A 23,389-nucleotide genomic window follows, 5' to 3' on the forward strand; every position below is an offset into this window, starting at 1 on the left:
GTCCCGGAAGACGTCATTGATTAAGTGCTGAAAAGTAGCTGGGGCGTTACATAACCCGAAAGGCATCACCAGATACTCGTAGTGCCCAAAACGAGTTCGGAATGCAGTCTTCCATTCGTCGCCTGCTCGAATGCGGACCAAATTATAGGCTCCCCTCAAGTCTAGCTTAGTGAAGATGGTGGCCGACCTTAGCTTTTGGAAGAGTTCTGGAATCAGGGGTAAAGGGTAGCGATTTTTAATTGTGACCCTGTTCAGTTCCCGGTAGTCCACACAGGGTCGAAGGGTCTGGTCCTTCTTAGAAACAAAAAATATTCCGGCCCCGGCAGGAGATGTAGAGTGCCGGATGAACCCCTTTTGGAGGTTCTCAGAGATGTATGTCTTCAGAGCCTCCTGTTCTTTCTCGGACAACGGATAGACTCGTCCAAACGGGATCTCTGCCCCAGGGAGGAGCTCAATGGGGCAGTCATAGGGACGATGCGGGGGTAAGGAATCAGCCCCCCGCTTACTGAAAACGTCCAGAAACTCATGGTAAGGCTCGGGGACGGATTGACATAAGTCCAGATCTGGGTCTAGGCTGAGAAGAGTTCCGGATTGTTCAGAAGCCCCTGAAAAGCAGTGGTCCAGGCAGTAAGAGGAGAGGAACTTCACCTCCCCCGAAGTCCAGTTAATGGAAGGATTGTGGGCCTGCAGCCATGGGATGCCCAGAATCACAGGAAAAAGTGGGGATGAAATTACATCAAGGACCAGTAATTCCGTGTGTTGGCAAAAGGTGGAGGTAGGTATTGGAAGGGTCTCCTGGGTGACACGGCCGGACTTAATCTGGGAACCATCAGCCAAGAAGATAGCGAGTCCATGGGTCTTTTGTTTAAGTGGAATGGAGTGTAGGTTGGTGAAGGCGGAATCAATGAAGCAACCGCAGGCTCCGGAATCAAGGATGGCGTTGACGTGGATCGTTCTTCCCGAAAGCTGAAACGAGAGCAGAAGGGCGACATGGAGAGAGTTGGAGGGAGAAATACAGGTACTGCGAGACACTGAAGAAAGGCACTTACGTGACTTCACCGGACAGTTGGCCACATAATGTCCGGAGCCGCCACAGTATAGACATAAGTTCATCTGACGACGGCGGGCTCGCTCTTCAGGTGACAGGGAAGGTCGGAGAAGTCCAAGCTGCATGGGTTCCTCAGGAGCAGGAGGCACGCTGGCAGGTCCTCTTTGAGGGACAGGAGAGAAGAAGGGTGTGGAAGATGGGGTCCTGGCCGTCATCCAGGCAGGTCTCAGTGGTTGGGAGGAGCGTTCAGCCCTACGCTCGCGAAGTCTGCGGTCAATCTGAATGGCTAGAGCAATCAAGTCCTCTAAGGCGTCGGGAGCGCCAACGCGAGCCAACTCGTCCTTGAGACCTTCAGACAGGCCCATGCGGAATTGGTGTCTAAGGGCCGACTCATTCCACTGGGTATCTGCGCTCCAGCGTCTAAAGTCCGAGACATAGTCCTCGGCCGTCCTACGGCCTTGCTGGAGCGCAGTTAATGCAGATTCTGCGGTGGCAGCCCGTTGGGGGTCATCGTAAAGCTGTGCCATCCCTTCGAAGAAGGTGGAGAGAGTATGTGTAAGGGGGCTGTCATTCTCCAGGAGATGGTGGGCCCAAGACTGAGGTTCTTCTTGCAAGAGAGAAATGACAAAACCCACCTTAGTTGCCTCCAGCGAAAAAGTCCTGGGCTGGAGGGCAAAGTAAAGCTGGCAGGCGTTGCGAAAAGCCCGGAATTTGGAGCGATCCCCAGAAAACCTTTCCGGAATGGGGACCCTAGGCTCAGGTGGGAGCATCATGACAGTCGAATGAGCTGCAGGCTGGGCAGGAGGAGGCTGAGGTGTGGTGTCTGGAGACCCTGAAATGGAGAGGTGTTGGACCCGCTCCTCCAATCTGGTGTAGCCATCCTGCAGGGACTTCACGGCCTGGGTGAGAGCCGCAAGGTGAGAGCAAATCTCCTTCATGGCGGAGGCCCCTTCCGCAGACTCAGACATGGCTGTCTCGTACTGTTAAGAACTTCGGGTATAGAGTCTGACTTAGTGGAAGGGGACCTCTCTTACGGCTCTGGTTCTGGTCTCACTGGAATGGGAACAGGGAGACCGGAGCACAGTGGGGTAGGAGAGTCCAGCCAGGTGCAGCAGCAGGTGTCAGGAGATGAGGATCCTCTGAAGCGGAACTCTCTGTAGCGGAGAAGCAGAAGGCTGCAGGCCACTGGATCAGGATGGATGGATCCTCCGGAGGTAAGGTAACAGATGCAGGAACAGGCAGGAGACAGCAGAGGTATCAGGTACAAGCAAGGTTCGGCAACAGGTAATCAGTCCAAGAAGAGACAAACAAGCCGGGGTCGGAGCAGGAGAGGTCAGCAAGGTCAGACAGAGCCAGGTCAGATATCAGATGGGTAGCAGGTAGGTAAACAGGTATTCTCAGGCACTAGCTGCAGACGAGACAGCACAGAACCACTGCAACTGCGCCTTTAAAAAGGGCCACTGGCGGCAATTGAGCTAACGCTCGTCCGTGCGTGCGTGTACCGCGCGCACATACGATCGACGTGCACCCGCGCGCGTTGGACGACGCTCGTGCCCACGACGACCCGCGGCACGAATGCGTGTGCGCGTACGGAAGGTCGATCGTACGGAACGGACGGATTCCTGACAGGTATTTCCAGTAAACTAAAATCCACCATAAAAAATAATGCCTATTTCTTCAATTTTCTTTGCATGTACACCAGGGCACATCCATTTTTCAAAGATTGCTGGAAACACCAGAGAACAGAAACCGTATCCCAGCCCTGGCAGAAAGGGGAGCTGATATATTATACCATCTTCAGCTTATATTGCCAAAATTGCTGTGAAGGGTACATGGGAAAAGGGGTAGGGGTTGCATTTACCTAGTGTGAACTCCCTGGAGTGAAATGCAGATCAAGGTAAATGTATGTTTATACACTAGGGGCAGATACTAAAATCTGTTTAATGAACACAGGCTTTTGTTTGAGCCACAGTGCAGAAAGTACCCAATCACCTTAAAGTGAAAAATTCTTTACAGATAATATTCCACCTTTCCATGAACCTAAGACACTGTATACTTGGGAACCATAGCTCTCACCAATTCTTCAGCCTTGGATAGCGCTAGCCCAGATTTTACAACAATCTTTTCATGCAGAAGCAGGGATAAATGATTTGTTTTGCTTTTGAGTACAAAGCATAGGTTAGTGTAAATCTAAGGTACTCTTTAAATTGTATGCATGTTTTTACGTGTTTTTTTAGATTACCAGCGAACTTGGCTTATCAAACTTGAAGCAAGGGAAAAAAAGCTGTTTTCTTCAGCAAATAATGAGAGTCCATGTTATATTATCCAGATGAACTTTAGAGAAAGCTGAGTATTGATTGATTTCTTACCTTCACTTTCTTTATTCCTTTCCTCGTCAGTTTTTATTGTTAAATCACTTAATAATGGCTGGAGGATGTGATCGGGAAAGAGCTCTTCGTGGAGTCCTAGAAAGGGCTGCAGGTTTGTAGTCATATTGCTAAGGATACTTAATAACACAATTTCATCCTGGAAGCTGTTCCACAGGTTAGATAGTGTAATAAAGAGTGGCTGCAAAAGACATATATAACCTTTATAGTCCAAAAGTTTATGAATAATTCAGTCTTGTTCTCTACTATACATTGCACAGAATAGGACTAGAGTTATACTAGGTTATAATAAACTGTTCCCCTTCACTTTTTGGTGGCTGACTGTTACGGCTGTGGCTCAAGTATCCATCCTACTTGGAAGCTTGCTGTAGTTTGTCCATCTGCTATACCCAGAAGCGCTGCCGCTGTTGCCTTGGATCAAGGACCCTGGCTGGGTTATAGCCACAGGCTTCATTAAGCTTGCTATCTGGTAAGCTTTTATTTCAAACGGTGGAGGTACACTAGTCAATTGGTGCTTCTTGGTGAAGTGGTGGATTGACCTTTTCTCTAGTCTAGGATGTCACTCATCTGATTATCTGATATCACAGACTTTTTTCACAGAATAGTGTGTATTTTTTGTGACATTTATTTGATTACTATAATCACTGACTTTTTTCAAGATAATTTACATTATCACTGTATTTGGTATTTATGTTAATTAAGCACAGCTTTATTGTTTTTGGTGTGTATCTCACTTTCTATTTGCAGTTTTTAGTTAAGGGTTGATTTGGGTTAGTGCAGTGTTTATATATATATATATATATATATATATATATATATATATATATATATATATATACACCATTTACAGGTACAACCCATGTCTGCAACATTTGTCAGAGAGGTTCCCAAGCATGCTTCAAAATAACAGTACAGCTAATACTAGTAATAGGTAGTAGAAATCAATTCTCAAATTGGAAGAGGTTGTTCCTGCTAACTGTTAAAACAATGGGGAGATGTCAGATTATTTCATCACATCTGACCAAAGACATGTCCATGTTTGTCTTGGCCTAAGGTAAGTTCAGCGCAAAGTAGATGCGCGTTCCTCACATTCTGTATATTATGTCCAGTTTCCTCTGTGGCAAAGTTGCTTACAGGTAAATCCCCTTTAACTAGTTAAGGACTGAGCCTATTTTTCAGACTTGGTGTTCACAAGTTAAAATCTTATCTTTTTGCTAGAAAAATTAGTTAGAACCCCAAACATTGTGTTTTGTTTCAGACACCCTAGAAAATAAAATGGAGGTCGTTGCAATACTTTATGTCACACCATGTTTGCACAGCGGACTTACAAGTGCAATTTTTCGGGAATACAATACACTTTTTTGAATTAAAAAAAATAAAACAGTAAAGTTAGCCCATTTTTTTTATACTGTGAAAGATAATGTTACGCCGAGTAAATTGATGCCCAACATGTCACTCTTCAAAATAGCAACTGCTCGTGGAATGGCGACAAACTTTGACCCTTAAAAATCTCCATAGACGACGTCTGAAAATGTCTACAGGTTACCAGTTTTGAGTTACAGAGGAGGTCTAGGGCTAGAATTATTGCTTTCACTCTAACGATTGTGCCGATACGTCACATGTGTCGTTTGAACACCAATTTCATATACTGGCGGGACTTACGTATGCGCTCACTTCTGCGCGCAAGCTTGGCGGGAAGGGGCGATTTACTTTTTTTTCCCTATTTATTTTACTTTTTATTTTTACACTGTCCTTTAAAAAAAAAAAAAAAAAAATTGTGTCATTTTTATTCCTATTACATTCCTATTGTAATAGAAAAAAAAAACGACAGGAGCTCTTAAAGCGGGAGTCCGCCCTTTTTTTTTTTTTTTAAAAGCCAGCAGCTACAAATACAGCAGCTGCTGACTTTTAAAATAAGGACACTTACCCACCCAGCGCGCCCGAGATGTCGGCACCCGAAGCCGATCTCTCGATCGTCACTTGGGTGCTGTCGCCGCCATCTTGGGTATGGGAATCAGGAAGTGGAGCCTTTCGGCTTCATTTCCCGGTTCCCTACTGCGCATGCGCGAATCGCGCTGTGCAATAAGGATGGACCCGCTGCCTCTGGGATCTGTGTGTTTCCCAGCAGGCAGCGGGGGACTTTTGGAAAGGGGCGTAGATCTACGCCCCTTTCCGCAGAGAGCTATCCCGAAAGTGGGTGCAGTTACCTGGATTATCCAGGTAACTGCACCCCCCTCCCCCCTGAAAGGTGCCGATCGTGGCGCCGGAGGGGGGGAGGATTCCAATGAGCGGAAGGTCCACTTTAGGGTGGACCTCCGCTTTAAATGTGACATCTGGGGCAAAAAGACCTCAGATCACACATTTGCAATTATAAGCAATAAAAAAAAATAATAAATGTTTTTTTTTTTTGGGCAGAAGTGATGTTTGACATCGCTTACATCATCCAATGGTATGGATCTGAGCAGGCCCCATCTTTCCCTCACGTACTGTGACGGCGGCAGTTAAATTTTACAGTTTTGCAAGACTTAACCAATCCAGGAACTGTGTGAAATATTTTTTTACTCACCTTAAAATCCTTTTTCTTGGAGTCCATCGGGTAGGGCACAGCTTAGTCACTCACTCACTTACCTTAGCTCTAATGGTTCAATGCCCACAAGGTCCTTCTTTGGCATCTTTTCCTGGGCTTCTTCCGGGTGCTGGTCCTCAACCATCTTGATTGGCCAGTGCAAGGTGACATCTCAGCGCACAGGCACAGTGCTTTAGTTCCACTTTAAAGTATTAAACCCAATAACAAATGTATTAAATTGTAGCTTATCAATTCTTAAATGTGGTGACTGTATTAGCTTCCTTGTTCCTCAAGCTTTTTTTCTTTATTGTTATCTGTTTATCTGGCCATTAGCTTTAGAACTTTTCAACCAAGGCTAACATCTGCCGAGGTAGACACATCAACTGTATGGAACTTAGAGACTAAGTAAGCAAAACTTAGAAAGTGTGAGGAGGGGCAGGCTTTTTGTTTTTATGTGTCTAGTGTCCATTTCCCCTTTTAGGCAGCAGTATAACCTTATGTTGCTTCATTTCATCAGGTTTGGCATTTCACCCCCCCCCCCACATGTATAAGCATAAATGCATGTGTCAGGGGTGCCTACGCAAGAAAATATGGATTGCAATACACCACGCATGCCAGTGTGAGAGCAATATTTCTAGCACCAGACCTCCTCTGTAATGCTAAACAGATAACCTGTAGGGGCTTTTAAAGCGTCGCCTATAAAAAATATGGGGTAGTAAAGTTTGTCGCGATTTCACGGGCACACGAAAATTGGGTATCTATGTATTTGGTGCAACCTCATCTTTAATATTTTATCCAGAAACTGGTTTTGTTGAATGTTTATGGGTGGTTCTCTACCACCATACAATTTCAGGTCTCTTTTGTTTCTGGCTGCTAAGCAATGATAGGTAAGACCTGGAAGAAATCGACAGTCTTTTTTGAAGAAGTCCAGGAACATGTGAATATGATGCTGGTCACAAGTCAAATTTAATAAGATATGAGAACCATGGCATTCTTGAGTGTTCCTTCTTTGCTACCTATCCCTTTGTTTTGTTCTTGTTTGCCCAACCTACATCTGTCCACTGGTAATTTACTTGATGCCTTTCCTCCTTCCCTTGTCTGTACCTTTTCCTCCCTACCCTTCCTCATGCCGCTGCCCCCTCTTTCCAGCCACCCCCTTTGTGTACTATGGATAGATTCATGCATTGCATGAATCTATCCATGGCTGTTGTACCCACACCCATTCAGGCGCCTGGCCTCTTCCGGGTTCCAGAATTACAGCGCCGTGCAGAACAGGAAGAAGACATGCACAGAGGAGTCCTGCATCCATCGCTGCACTACACTTCCCACAGCTTGCCGCCTGACCTGCTGCCTGACCCACCACCACGATGGGGTAAGTGTAGGGCAGACAACGGGTGGTGGGGCACAGTGGCTACTTATTATGGGCACAAAGGCTGCAACTGATGGAGCACAGTTGGCTGCGTATTATGGGCACAGAGGCTACAATTGATGGGCACAGAGGCTGCATATTATGGGCGCAGTTGGCTGCATATTATGGGGCACTGTTGGCTGCATATTATGAGGCACATTTGGCTGCCTATTATGGGGCACAGTTGGCTGCATATTATGGGGCACAGTTGGCTGCATATTATGGGGCACAGTTGGCTGTATATTATGGGCACTGTTGGTTGCATATTATGGGCACAGTTGGCTGCATATGATGGGCACAGTTGGCTGCATATGATGGGCACAGTGGCTGCAATTGATGTTTTTGTTTCAGTATTTTTCAGTTAGTTTATGCCCCTCCAAAAATGTTGAGCACCAGCTGCCACTGCCCCCTATCCTGCCCTCCATGTTCTTCTTTTTTGGACCCACCTTTCCAACCAGTGGTTTAGGTCACCTATGCATGACTAGTGGCCCCCAAAAGAACCACTAGCATTTTTACACAGGTCCGGAATGTTTACTGATGCAAATGTTTTCTAATTTTTCTCATTGTTATTATCTTCCATTAATAAAGTGCGACATTGTAATATAATGTGATATTGACAGCTGTCATTACTTACATAGACCTGTGCTGTGGGAACTGCAGATTTTGACCGGACTGTATCCCTTAATTGTTCCATTTGTGCCCAGTACTGCTTATCAATTACATCAACTTGTTTGGCACATGTGATGATATCTGACTAAATGAATAAAAATAAACATAAATCACTGTAGCATAATAAGTGACCATACACTAGTGCAATAATATGGTACATGTTAATGTTTCAGAATTAGCACAGTGCGGTTTGTGTCAAAGTTCTGTACAAAGTGCATTCATTCACAAGATCCATATTTCTGTGAACACAATAAATTAAAAGCTGAAGTTTAAGTATGGACTATTTTTGCATAGTTACATTGGTCTGCCTTGGGCCATTGTAAGTATGCAAGTGCCATACCTGGACAATCCACTCGTCTCTATTTCCCCAGTGATCAAACTGCAACATCAACATTAACTGCTCGTTTTTGTCTAGGGGAATTCAGAGTGGATATACAGTATACTTACCTAATCCGCCATCCCTCCGAGCGCAAGACTGGACCCCTTTGCTCCTGCCCCCCGCACGCTAGCGGTCTTGTGAATGAACTGTTCTTGACATCATCATGCCCATAGACTGGCTCTGGACATGAGGCCAGGAAAAGTCCACCGCTGGACAAGAGGGAGTGCAGTTTCCTAGAGGATAGAAGGACTGGGAAAGTACAGCTTTTTCTCACACCCCTAGACAAAACGAGCAGTTTACCCATGCAGTGCGATCAGAGCCCCATGGGAGAATACATTTTTTTTCATGAAGTTCTGCTTTAAACAAAGATAGTGCTGTCCCTATGGGAAGAAAAGCAGATGAAGTAATTGTCAGGGAAAGTACTGTGATCTCTGTGATAGGAACTTAGGGTGACAAAATGTAACTGAAGCTAGGTTTACTTTAATCAAAAGATTAAAACAAATCTATGATACAAACCCCACTCTAGACCACATGCAGCACTTACCAAAATAATGTTTAAAAATGCTTCATGCTGTCTTGCATTGTAAAGTGTTTCTTTCATCTGGGTTAAACTGACCAGATTGTTTTTTGCCAGTTTTCCATCCATCTCCTCCAAGATAGCTGTGTATTTGTACGTCATCTCCCGAGATGACTGGAGCTCAGAATCAATGTGCTTTGTAGTAGCCGGTATTGCTTCCTTCAAAACAACTGGTACTATCAAGGCAAAAAATCAGTTTAATGATAAATAAATATTCTGCACTCTAAATAATATCAAAAATATCCCACTAAGCAGCTATATAATTATCAAAAATATATATTAACCATTTGCTTACTGGACACTTATACCTCCTTCCTGCCCAGGCCAATTTTCAGCTCTCAGCGCTGTCACTCTTTTGAATGACAATTGCGCGGTCATACAACACTGTACCCATATGAAATTGTTATCATTTTTTTCACACAGCTTTTTGGTGGTATATAACCACCACTGGGTTTTTTATTTTTTGACAAACAAAAAAAGACCAAAAATCTTGAAAAAAATAAAATAAATAAAAAATATGTTTTCATAGTTTGATAAAAAATTTGGCAAACGTAATATAAGATAGGCACTGATAAGGTGGCACTGATAAGGTGGCACTGATGAGGCTGCACTAATAGGTAGCGCTGATAGGCGGCATTGAAGGTCACTACTGATGGGCACTGATAGGCAGCACTGATAGATGCCATTGATGATCAGGCACTGATGGGCACCGATTGTCAGCATTGATGATGAGGCACTGATGGGCACCGATTATCAGCATTGATGGGCACTGATATGTGGCACTGGTGGGTACTGCTTACCAGTACTGATAGGCACTGGCAGGTGGCACAGGTGGGCACTGCTTAGCAGCAGTGGCTGTCAGTGTGTGGGACCGTTTTCCCATTTACACAAGCCAGTAATCGGCTTAATTTCTTTCTCCATACGCTGTCAGAGTGAGGATAAAAAAGCCAAATACTGGCTTCTGTTCACATCACATGAACAGCTGTCTTTGGCTGACAGCTGATCGCGTGGTAAAGGGCCGAGATCCAATCTGTGTTCAGCCCTTACGTATGCCCGTGTGTAAGAAACATGTGCAAGGTAAAACAAAATAGTTCTAAAAAGCTGGGGCAAATCCTTCTAACCTTCCCTGGACGGCGGCTGCAGAAAAGCACTAAACGTGGCAAAATCGCGTTTAGATGCATTTTTGTCTTGACTTAGCGGTATTTGGCCAAATGTTCCTCCCCTGAGCACGATTCTTACAGTAGAGGGAGGTTTAACCTCCCCTAATCGTGGCAGCTCCTAAACTCTGCTAAAAGCCTATGTGTACATGGACACATACAGTAGGCTTTTACTGAGTTTAAGGGCTTTGGCAAAAAAAAATGGATATAGCTCCTAAACTCATGCTTAAGAGCAGCCAGTTTACATGAAGCATATGAATGAACAAACTGGACAATGAAAAAGAAATACAGGAAAAAGTATTGACACCCTTAAACTTTGGTGGTGAAGAATTTTAAGAATAATGTGGACGGCAAGGACAGCTAGGTTAACAAACAAATGGATCCTTCAATCAAGCCCAACTTATCACTAGAAGCTCAGATGACTAGGGTGACGTCTTATTTTGGACATGTTATAAGAAGAACTAACTCACTGGAAAATACAAATTATGTTTGTAAAAATTGAATGGAAAAGAAAAAAAGAGGAAACCAGCAATAAGGTGAAACAAAATAAGAATATGCTCTTGTGAAAAATGTAAGCGGAATTTCACTCTCACAATCATTGACAAGTTTTAATCCTTATGCTGCTAGCATTATGCAGAGCGGACATGGACACAGCCCACTCCGTTTTATGGGCAGACAGATGTAAACGGCCTTAGTAATTAGTTTCTTGGTTGATTTGACACACACTATTTATAAATTGGCACCTTTGCTGATTGGGGACCAAGCCACAATGTTTTCTTTTTTTATTTGCTGTAATTGGCTCCTTCCAGAGTTACCATTTTCCTGATAGATTATTATTCACAAACCTCGGTGCCTGAGATAAGTGCATTTCTGGAGCTACGCAAGAACACCAGCAGGGACATTTGGTAATAAACCAAGCATGAGAACACAGGACAAGAATGAGTTGAAGCTAGTTTGTTATGCATGTTAATATCTATATGAGTAAATTACGTGATTTAAGCAAAATAATTATTTGAAAATTAATGTGGCTATATTTAAATAGTTCACGTGTTGTTTCTTTAAAAGGGGAATTGCACTTTCATTAAAGAAATAATATACCATATAACATTGCTACACAAGCCATTTTGTCTCTAAGAATTCCTTTTCCATTTCAATCTGAAACTGTTGTGATTTTCTAAAACTGTCAAAAAATGTGTCTAGTGCCCATAATGCAATATTTGTTTTCAAATACCTTAACTACTTGCACTGAAACCACTTTAGCCCGGTATTTTTTTCTTCAGTTGGTGGAGCACTTTTATGAAAAAGCAATCCCAGCGGCTAAATAGCCACTAGATTGCTTTTACAAGTGGTGGCAAAGGGGCCTCCCCTGCCACATTCTGCCGCCTTCCCAGACTCTCCCCTCCCACCATGGAATCCGAGAGTGCAGCCGGCGGTTCTACCCGCTGACCATAGAGATGATTGAGCAAATAACTCTCCTGGCGGCTCAGCAGTGCTGGGGGGGGGGGGGTTGGGCTAGGCGGCACCATTCCAGGGGCGTTGGAGTGTCCCGGAGGCAGGGTTTTTCAGCCGGAACATGCTGGCGCCATGCTAGCCCTCCTCACTCACTCCTGCTGTGGCTGCCTCCCTTCACTATACAGAAGTCCGCAGCCTGGACAGTCTGAGCAAGCAACTCTCTGGGCAGCTGCATACTGAATCTTCCCCTGTCCGCTAACCCAGGCGCATGAGGGGAGGGGGGTTTATCCTGAGAGGGGATCTGCACTGATGGATTGGGGGGTTATCCTGGGGGAGGGTCTGCACTGATGGGGGTCTGTACTGATGCAGGAGGGGGAGTTATTCTGAGGGGAGGGAGTCTGCACTGATGGAGGTCTGCACTTGTGGAGGAGAGGGTTTATCCTGAGGGGTGTCTACATGATTAATGGGGTAGTTATCCTGAGGGAAGTCTGCATGACTGATGGGGGGGTCTGCACTGATGGATGGGGGGTTATGCTGAGGGGGGGTCTGCACTGATAGATAGGTAGGGTTACCCTGGGGAGTCTGCACTGATGGGAGGAGGGTTTATCCTGAGGGGGGTCTACACTGATAGAGGAGGGCAGTTTATCCTGAGGGGATCTGTCCTGGGGGGTTTGTACTGAGGGAGGGGGGTCTGTACTGAGGGGCGACTATAGTTGACACCATGTTTTACCATAATGAGTGACACCAACCCTAGTGTCTGCACTGTTGAGGCTGCATTTGGTGGGCACTGCACTGGTAGGCTGCATTTGGTGGGCACTGCACCGGTGAAGCTGCATTTGGTGGGCACTGCACCGGTGAGGCTGCATTTGGTGGGCACTGCCCCGGCGAGGCTGCATTTAGTGGGCACAGCACTGATGAGGCTGCATTTGGTGGGCACTGCACTGGTAGGCTGCATTTGGTGGGCACTGCATCGGTGAGGCTGCATTTGGTGGGCACTGCACCAGTGAGGCTGCATTTGGTGGGCACTGCACCAGTGAGGCTGCATTTGGTGGGCACTGAACTGATAGGCTACATGTGCATGCATGTGTCTACCGGTGTGTTAATTTTGGATTATGTGCGTGTGTCTGCGAGTGTGCTAATTTGGGATTATGTGTGCTTCTGAGTGTTCATTTTGTATTGTGTGTGTATCTACCAGTGTGTTAATTTGGGATTAAACTTTGGGGAGTATCTGAGTGTGTTAATGTGGAATTATATGTGTGTCTGCCAGTGTGATCATTTTGCAATGTGTGTGTGTCTGCCAGTCTGTTAATTTGGGATCTTGTAGGCATTTGTGTGTCTGCAAGTGTGTTTGTTTGGGATTGTGTGGGTGTCAATTTGTTAATTTGTGAATGTGTGTGATTATATTAGTATGTGAGTATCTGTCATTGCAGCTTGAACACTAACAAAAACCATCACAAACAGACACAGAAATTATCACAAACACATACTGACATTACACACACACAGAAACCATGATATCCAAACAATAGAAATTACTTTTGAGACAGAGGGATTTAGGAATTTTTTTTAGACATGCAGGGGTACTTGATCGTAAAAGGCTGAGAAACACTGGTCTTAGAAACCGGAAACGACTTGTGTTCTGGTTTTGCCAGTTGTAAACAAACCATTACTGGTTTGAAAAAAGCATCTTGATATAAACTGAAGCTTTTAAGGATAGAGGAGAGATTTGGGGTCTAATAGACCCCAGATGTGTCCGTAAGGAGGACCTGTCACTGCCTATTGCTATCACAAGGGATGTTTACATTCCTTGTGATAATAAAAGTGCTAAAAAAAAACTCATAAAAGTATAGTGTAAAAAATATAATAAAATAATTTTTAAAGCAACCCCGGCCCCCTGTGCTTACACACAAAGGCGAACAAATGCGTCGGTCCCATGTCGGTGTGTGAACAGCAATCACACCGCACACATATGAGGTATCACCACAAATGTCAGATCGAGAGCCATAATTCTATTATAAGACCTCCTAGGTCAGTGATGGCGAACCTTGGCACCCCAGATGTTTTGGAACTACATTTCCCATGATGCTCTGGCACTCTGCAGTGTACTGGAGCATCATGGGAAATGTAGTTCCAAAACATCTGGGGTGCCAAGGTTCGCCATCACTGTCCTAGGTAAATCTAAAGTGGTAACCTGTAAAGGCTTTTAAAGCGTTGCCTATGAATAATATAATGTATGTACTTTGTCGCTGTTCCACAGCAGTGCGCAATTTTAAAGTGTGACTTTAAAGTATGAATTTAAAAGTGGTAGTGGTTTACTCAGCGTAACATCATCTTTTATATTCTACTAAAATATTGGGTATTATGATGTGTTTTTGTGAATTAAAATTCATTAAAATGTGTTAAAAAAAAAGCATTTGAAAAACAGCTGCACAAATACTGTGTAATATATAATGTTTGAGGGTTTTAACTAATTTTCCAGCAAAAAAAAATGTAGGCATGCTCTGCAATAGGAATTACATTTTTATCTAGATACTCCTCAAGGGTTAAATACTTCTAAACGGATGCAGACACTGCAATTTACCTAGTTAGAACACTGAAAATGCACCAGGAGATTATAATCAAGCCATACCCTACCATCCGGGAATCAGTCTGGAAAGGATATAGTGGCTGAAACTTTTTCTTCAGAACAGAAAATGGTAGAAATCTGCTACAAAGTTTGTTAACCACTTTAACAAAGTGGATTAGGCTGCTTAATGACCAGGCCTTCCTTTCTTTTCAATACTGCACTGCATCACTTTAACTGACAATTGTCGTGTGACGTTGTACCCGAAACAAAATTGATGTGCTTTTTTTCCCCACAAAATAGAGATTTCGTTTGGTGGTATTTGATCATCTCTGCGGTTTTAATTTTTTTAATTTAAAATTTTTTGAGCTATAAACAAAAAAAGAGGGGCAATTAAAAAAATATATATATTTACACAATATTTTGTACTTATTGCTATAATAAATATCCCCATTTAAGAAAAAAAAAAAAAGCTAATCTTTTTTCCTCAGTTTAGGCCAATATGTACCGTATTCTTCTAAGTATTTTTGGTAATAAAAAATAAATTAAAAAAAAAATAAATCGCAATAAGCATATATTGATTGGTTTGCGCACACGTTATAACATCTACAAATTATGGGAAAGATTTATGGCATTTTTATTATTTTTTTATTATTAGTAATGGCAGTGATCTATGGGACTGTGACATTATGGCGGAAAGATCAGACATTTTTGACACATTTTTAGGACCACTGACATTTATTCAGTGATCAGTGCTATAAAAATGCACTGATTACTGTGTAAATGTTACTGGCAGAGAAGGGGTTAACACTGGGGGGGGGGGGCGATACTGTGTTCCCTCGTGTGTGTTCTAACTGTAGGGGATGGGACTGTCTAGAGGAAATGGCAGATCGTTGTTCCTAGCTAGTAGGAGCAGATGATCTGTCTCTCCTCTCCTCACAGAACAGGGATTTATGTGTTTATACACACACACACACACACACACACACACACACATCGCTGTTCTGGTTCTCATGCCGGCGATCATCGCTGGCCACGCGCATCAGCACCTCCAGCGCCTGCTATCCCAGCTTAAAGGGCTGACGTACATCTACAACGGCTTGCAGGAACATGCTGAAGCATTGTCGAGGAACAATCCAAAGGTCAGTAACAAATGGTAACGAAGATACAGATGGCAGCAAGAGTGTAAAGAGCAATATATTGGCTGGAGATGAGCACAACAATCTGTTAAACAGGAAGTGCAAGGCATGGCTTAAATAGGAAGTTTATGGGAGGAGCAAGGAGCTCAAAGTTCACCAGAAACAAGATAGAAAGTAGCATTGTCCAAAGGATCAGGAAAGGAGCTGTCCAGCATCTCATGAGGCTGAGCAGGAAGAGCTACTGCCAGACACAACACAGATCAAGGTTCTGACACCCAGACTGGTTTTTTTTCTTGACAGAAGTGGAGTCACACTTTAAAATGTTTTGCAAATATTCACAGCCTGCTCTTTCATTAGTTAACACTGCAATTTATGATGCTGACGTGTAAGAAAAGTCACAAATATCACAGTCACAGAACATTTACAGTAAATACAGTGGCGTAACTAGAACCTTCAGGGCCCCGATGCAAGAAACCATGACGGGCCCCCCTGAACCCCAGCCAGGGCCCTTCCCTCCGAGTCCGGCGGTGGAACTCCAGGGCGTGGTCACAGGTATGACCTTTGTGAGCCCTGTAGTTCCACCACTGGTTGGGGAGAACAGACATCGGACTGAGCGGCAATGCATGGAGCAGGAGAGGGGTACTCTGAGGACACAGGTCATGCAGGGAATGCACAACTAAAGAGCAGCCAGTGCGATAGTAGAGCATGGAGCTCTGCTAGTCACCCTCCGCTTCCAGCCACCCGTGTGCATGGTGCACTGGTACCCCTAGCTGCCTATGCTGCTGCCGGCCATATGTAGAGGGGGCTGCATGGGCCCCCTGCATCACAGGGCCCAGTTGCGGTCGCAACTGCTGCACCCCCTATAGTTACGCCCCTGAGTAAATATTATCTCCTGAATACTTACAATCATCGATGCCCTCTCCACCTTTTCCACAGTCTTTGTTAAACAAACGAATGCCAGTGACGATCATAGTGAGTTCCTTCAGCTGACGCTCTTTATCCCTCTTTGCTAAAGACAAAAAGGTGCCTAGCTCTGTGTGTGGGAAGACACTCTGAAGAGCAGCTACAGAAATACAGGAATTCACAACATAAATAATAATATATTTATCATGACACTTTTCCATTGACATATGTCCATACCAGCAGAACTAACATTTACAACTAACTACTAACAATTTAATTATTACACTCACAAATATGTTGGTAAAAAGCCTCCATACTATTACAAAATAAAATACTGGATTTATACGACACTGGATTTAAAATGTATTATGCCGTTTTAGTTCCTCCCATTCTACCATGCTATCATCACTTACCAGGTCCCTGCATAATTCAGGATACATCAGCAATCTTAGGTTTTGATAAACCTATTCATTTATCTTTTATTTTACTAACCTGTGGCTTCTCTAACAACTTTGATATCAGTCGGGGAACCGAGGCCAGATCTGAGGAGCACATAGCTAACAATTTTGCGATAGAGGCTTTCCAACTCGTCAGCTGTACGAGCTCGGCTGTCAGTGATCTCCCTGCTCACAGGTGCAAGTCGAGATTCCAGGACGTTATGGTGTTCAGCTAAAAATTCTCCTACAAATTTAAAGTCCAAAAAAAAAAAAATACTCGTTCAAAATATAAAGTGTCTTTTTTTTTTTTTTTAGGCATGTTTTATTAACAATAACAGGAAATCGGACAACTGAGAAAAATATAGTCACTTCGGTCCACCCTGTATTAACATTTAGGTAATATCCTTCAGTCGAGATCTACCAAAGATATCATGGCCTATCTTTTTTAATATGCATTGATTTTTAGGACAGAAGTGCAATATATATATATATCAAAACATCCAAAATATATAGGCCATCATTGTAAGACTCGGTTCACACTGGGGCAACTTTTCAAGCGACTTAGCCGCCTGACAAGTCACGCTCCATTCTATACAATGGAACCGTTCTAATAGGAGCGACACAAGTAGAAAAAGTTTCCTGTACTACTTTGGGGGCGACGTCAGGCGACTTGCATTGACTTCTATACAGAAGTCCTTTTGCAAGCCGCCGCTGAAGTCGGATGCAGGTCGCCTGAGGCAGTCACACTGCAAGTCGTGCTGCCTCAGTGTGAACCGACTCTAATGCCCCATACACGTGGTCGGACATTCCGACCACAAAATCCGTCAGATTTTTTCCAACGGATTTTGGCTGAAACTTGTCTTGCATACACACGGTCACACAAAGTTGTCGGAAAATCCGATCGTTCGGAATGAGGTGACGTACAAAACGTACAACGGGACTATGCAGAGGCCAGTAGCCAATAGCTTTCGTCTCCAAATTTTTTCTGAGCATGCGTGGCACTTTGGGCATCGGAATTCTCTACACACGATCGGAAAAATTCAGATCGGTTTTTGTTGTTGGAAAATTTTAGATCCAGCTCTCAAACTTTTTCCGTCAGAAATTCCGACAGAAAAAGTCAGATGGGAAATCTGATCATGTGTTGGCTCTATTGGACTTTTTCGGTCGGAATTTCCAATGGAAAAAGTGTGAGAGCTGGATCTTAAATTTTCTGAGAACAAAATCCGATCTGACTTTTTCCGTCTAAATTTCCGACCGTGTGTGTGGGGCATTACAGTTTCAGGGCTAATACAGATCATGCTCTTTTTCAAAACACGGTGCGTATAAATGATGACATACATGGTACAATTTATATAGAGCAAATACATCTGCATACTATTAAATAATCAACCAGCCTGTTTGAAATCAATTAATCACTTGATCTGAGACACATTATAGTAAAAGGACAATATCTATTATACAAAAAGGATCCTGGAACTAAAAAACAACAGTTTTGACTGTTTTCCACACTTCCCAGAATGTATCAATTTTTTTTTTCTTACTTTTTTCTTGTTTTTTCCTTACTTTACATTATGTTATTTTTTGGTCGTAAATCACGTGTGTAATTTTGATTGATTGCACTTTATCGCATGTGTGCGCATCTTTAGGTACACACATTCACATATGTATACACACATGTAGTATTCTTATTATTATCCAATAATATTATCATTATTGTTATTTTCTTTTTGTTATTTTTATTATTCAGGAGTTTGATCGATTGATATATTCTGTGAAGTGTGGAAAAAAAGCTTATTTCTGATAAAGAAAAAAAAACGTAGTACATCATAGCTATTTACAATATATTTTTGCAATATGTTTACAGTGAAGTTGCCATCTTCTTTAGCAGTAAATGTGTAGTAAACGGCAGGAAAAGTTTAATGCTTACCTCTACTTGTATAATTCATGTCAAAATACAATTGCATTTTTATTGTTTCTAGTGAAGGACTTCTTGTGTCCAGCAATCTGTCCACACAAAGCTTAAAAAAAAAGAAAATAACCAACTTAATCTTAGCACAAAACACACAGTATTATTCTAATATGTTTTAAAGGTTGTTCCACATAAAACAAGACTCTCGGTGTTGGAGAACATAGTCGATTTTTATATTTCCCAATAAACATAAAGTTAATTTCCACATGCCGGAGATCTGATACTTTGCTCTGATTTGCACTCTTCAGGCTGTATTCTCTGTATTGTAAATAAAGAATATGTAAACTCAATATACCATATTCCTGATATGTGCCTAGTGTACCATGTACTTGTATTAGAAAGTATCCTGTTCTCTTTGCATTGCTTCCTTTGTGTGATATCCTTGGTGTTCCTGACAGTCCTACAAGAAAAACTCGCTGCTCCAGGTGAGATTAGATGCCTAATGATCTAGACAGGTGCCCACCTTGGCTCGCCTCCGCATGCAGTCATTAATAGAAGAAATGTCCGTACTGGATCAAAAAAATTTTTTTATTCAGAACATCCCAAGTGTTGACAAAAGACAGAAAGCTGGTGGATGCATTTCACATACTCCAAGTGACACTTTTTGGGGACTAGTGACCATTAGTGATCAGCGCTAAAAAAAAAAAAAAAAAGACCTGATCAATGTATAAATGACACTGGCAGGGAAAGAATTAACAATAGGGGGCAATCAAGGGGTTAGCTGTGTTCCCTGGGTGTGTTCTAACTGTGTGGGGGATGGGCTCACTGGGACAACAAAGAGCCCTAGGAACAACAGATCTCCATGTTGTCTCCTGTCAGAATGAGGATCCCCCTTGTATACATAGGCAGATCCCCGTTCTGCCTCTCTGTGAGGTGATCGCGGGTGGCCGGTGGACGCGTACCCACAGTATCTAGTATCTACTGCGTGCATACAGGTATATGTGCGGTGGGTGGTCTTAAAGTTCATAGTCCATAGTCCATAGTTTTGTAAGGTTGAATAAAGACACTAGTCCATCCAGTTCAACCTGAGTGAGTGTCTACCCCTATCATTGCACACTCACATTGGTCCCTGCCCTCAAGGAGCCCACAATCCAAGGTCCCCATACATGCATGTCTTTGGGGTGTGGGAGGAAACCAGAGTACCTGGAGGAAACCCACGCAGGCACAGGGAGAACATGCAAACTCCAGGCAGGTAGTGTCGTGGTTGGAATTCGAACCAGTGACCCTTTTTAACTGCTAGGTGAGCGTGCTACCCACTACACCACTGTACTGCCCATGTGAAGTGGTTAACTCAACAAGGTGAAGTTATAAGCTGATTGGCTACCATGCACAGCTGCACCAAATTCTGAGTGCTCCATTTTTAGTAAATTCCTCAGAATGTGCTCTCCTCCAACGATCAGACAAGTCCTGACAACCAACCCCCCCCCCCCTCCCCTGCAGACATTCACTGGGAAGATCACTGTTCTGCTGTTTCTCCTCTCCCCAGCTTTTTAGCTAAGAACATAGGGAATGTGATCACTAAAAAGGGGAAAAAATAATTTATAATGTTTTTATATCTATACACAAATATTTTGCCTTTCATTTCTATTATAAACTGTTGTTTTACAAGGTGAGGGTTTAAAACCACTTTAAGTGATGCTGCACTCTTTAAATTTCTACCAAATCTTCAATTAAGCTCATTTGTATTCTGTGTTAAATCTGAATGATTTTATATGAAAACAGTCCAATGTTATTCCTAGCAGGCCAGATGCCTAAAGAACAAGAAGTACTTGTGGCAACATTCCCAGAGGCTTTGTCAAATGCTCATCAACTTCCTACATCCACATGAATGCTGTCACTTTATTTCCCAATGATCCTGCAAAATTGTAGGTGTTGTTCACATGACTGAAGGGCTGTGCCAAGGGACAATTCAAACTGTGCAAACTGCTGAGAGCCCAAGAGATGTCATGCCAAGTTAATAAATACAACCCCTGTAGGTGCTGCTTTCTACTGATTGGTCAGTAAAACAATGTGGAAACAACTGGGAAAGTGTCCATCAACTCAGCACCAGCTCTTCCACTGAAGCCTACGACTATTCTTACATAAAAGCGTCCCATAGATGATGGTTAAGGATATGATGGCATATAAATGACAAAAAAAGACATGGTTCCAACCAACACTGTAGTACAAATGAGAAATCAGCCCATACCATTTCTGTTGTCTCAATCATTTTTGCTTTGCAACAAATTTTATGAATCATTGAGAGAAGCATGTTTGTTTAATGCCCTCTACACGCGGTCGGAAATTCCGACGGAAAAGGTCTGATCGGATTATGTTGTTGGAAAAACCGATTGTGTGTGGGCTCTATTGGACTTTTCCTGTCGGAAATTCCGACGGAAAAAAATTTGAGAGCAGGATCTAAAAGTTTCCAACAAAATCCGATCAGACTTTTTCCGATCATTTGTAGAGAATTCCGATCGGACAAAGTGCCATGCATGCTCAGATCAAATTACAAGACCAAAGCTATTGGCTAATAGCCTCTACGTAGTCCCGTCGTATGCAAGGAACGTCAACGCGTTCCGAACGATTGGGTTTTCCGACAAATTTGTCCAACCGTGTGCATGCGACACAAGTTTCGGACAAAATTCGTCGGCAAAAATCAGACGGATTTTGTGGTCGGAATGTCCGACCGTGTGTACAGGGCATTAGACATTAAATCAATGAAACAAGCCTGAAGGAAAGTACATTTTTTAGAGGAACTAGTATAATATATTTTTTTAGCTTTAGCTATCTAACCAGCGCTATAAAATGATCAAGGACTCATTTACGCTTGTGGTTGGGGGGCAGTAACAACATGCTATTAAAGACACATTTTTTTCTGCTCCCAACCACTTCTGCTTAAAGGGGTTGTATACCCTTACATATACCCAGTGAAGTGACTGGCCTCTGGTGATACACAGAGATGAAGAGATGGAACAAATACTCCTTCATAGGTTGTACCTGTTTATCTGCATCTTCTCTACCTGTTTATCTGCATGCCTTCTCTTCCATACATCCATTCAAAGTCTAGAATTTACAAAGCTTGGCTGAGCGTTCAGAAAAAAAAAGGGGCCAGACAGCTGAAGTTACACTCCGCAGATCTCAGTGATGAGAGCTCTGAGAGCTGATTGGAGGGAAGGAGCACACCCCCTTCATACAGCTCACAGAAACAGAGCTGATGCTGTCAATCAGCTGGAGCTCATTCCCCATCTCTATTTTTCACTTAGTGTCAGGCAAGCTTGTCAGAAGTGATTCACGCTGATAGCAGTGGAAGGAAGCAGCAGACAGAACACTTTGTGTTCTGGATTGAGACATGTACATACCATAGAGGGATGTGCTTTATTCATAGTTCATGTCTGAGGTTTAAAACCACTTTAAGCTGCAAAAATAATCTCCCCTGTCACGCTCACCCTAAAATAGGGCTGTATTGTGGTACAGATTTTTAGGGGTTAAAACAAGAGGTGAGGCGGTACCATTACGGTTCTTTAAGGGGAAGTGCAAGTGTAAATGAGCCCCAACTGTGCTACTATGAGAAATGCACATCGTACAAGACACATATGAGGCTTAGCAATAAGAAATAGTTAATAGTTACCCATAGGAACCAGTCAAAATGCTTGTTTAATTCTAAAACCAGAAATATTATGATCTCCTTTTTTTCCCCCTTATAAACAACCCTTTATACGTTAGCCCCTTAAAGCGTATTTCTACTTTTGCAGTCAAATTTGAGAAAACCCCCACTATATGTTTGTTATATGTTTTTATTTGAACTGCATATCTAAAACATAAAAAAAAATCAGTTAACAGCAAGACTTCTGTGATCCACAAGAGAAGTATAGCCATACTTCTCTTTAACTCAAAAAAGTACCTTCTGTTGCTCTCAGCCTCCTCCAAAATGTTATTTATATGTTTTGCTGCTGTGATCTATCTCTTATGCCGCATACACACGATCGGAATTCTCGTCGGAAAAAGCTCTGATGGTTTTCCCGATGGAATTCCGATGGAATTCGGCTCAAGCTTTCTTGCCTACACACAGTCACACCTACACACGGTCAAATTATAATGCAATGACGTACAGCACGTACGAAGGGACTAGAAAAAGGAAGTTCAATAGCCAGTAGCCAATAGCTTCTGTCTCGTAGATGAATTTGAGCATGTGTGATTTTTGGCATGTCGGAATTGCATACACACGATCGGAATTTCCGATAGAAAGTTTTTACGTTGGGAAAATTGAGAACATACTATCAATTTTTGGCTGGTGGGATTTCGGACAGCTAAATTCCGATGGAGCATACACACGGTCACATTTTCCGATGAAAAGCTCTCATCGGTCTTTTTCTGGCCGGAATTCCGATCGTGTGTACGTGGCATAAGATTGGGTGGCTAAGTTCCTTCTCCATGGTCTCACTGTATGTAGGAACTTAGTCTCCCTATCTAGCTCGCTCCTCAGATGGACTAGGGACTATAAGCCAACTATGATTTGTAGTGTGCATAGAGCAGTGCACATAGCCACAACTAATATGCATGGCTAAGATGGAAGTGAGGGGGAAAAGGAACAGTCCAGGAACTCACTGATGACATGGACAAGGATGCAGAGAACTAATTTAATGACAAGGCCATTAAAGGAGGAGAAGTAAGGCCAAGGCTCATGGATCACAGGAGTGCAGTTCGTTTTGCATGCCGTGACCCGTTTTCAGCAGACAGCGGAATTCAGCCCACC

General features: G+C 43.1%; 1 protein-coding gene across 1 annotated transcript in view; it reads right to left on the reverse strand.

The window, feature by feature from the left end:
- Nucleotides 1-23,389, reverse strand: part of CFAP206 (cilia and flagella associated protein 206) — a 65,235-nt gene that overhangs the window by 27,313 nt on the left and 14,533 nt on the right. Inside the window, exons 4-9 of the mRNA XM_077487281.1 lie at nucleotides 18,613-18,703; nucleotides 16,741-16,929; nucleotides 16,250-16,408; nucleotides 9,002-9,210; nucleotides 8,044-8,163; nucleotides 3,418-3,616 (exon numbers count right to left, since the gene is read on the reverse strand). Coding sequence (XP_077343407.1) covers nucleotides 3,418-3,616; nucleotides 8,044-8,163; nucleotides 9,002-9,210; nucleotides 16,250-16,408; nucleotides 16,741-16,929; nucleotides 18,613-18,703 — 967 coding nt within the window. The remainder of the gene's footprint in view (nucleotides 1-3,417; nucleotides 3,617-8,043; nucleotides 8,164-9,001; nucleotides 9,211-16,249; nucleotides 16,409-16,740; nucleotides 16,930-18,612; nucleotides 18,704-23,389) is intronic.

This window comes from Lithobates pipiens, unplaced genomic scaffold, assembly GCF_037356315.1.
Source record: "Lithobates pipiens isolate NorthernLeopardFrog02 unplaced genomic scaffold, aLitPip1_a1.2 Scaffold_18, whole genome shotgun sequence".
In the NCBI taxonomy this organism is placed as follows: Eukaryota; Metazoa; Chordata; class Amphibia; order Anura; family Ranidae; genus Lithobates; species Lithobates pipiens.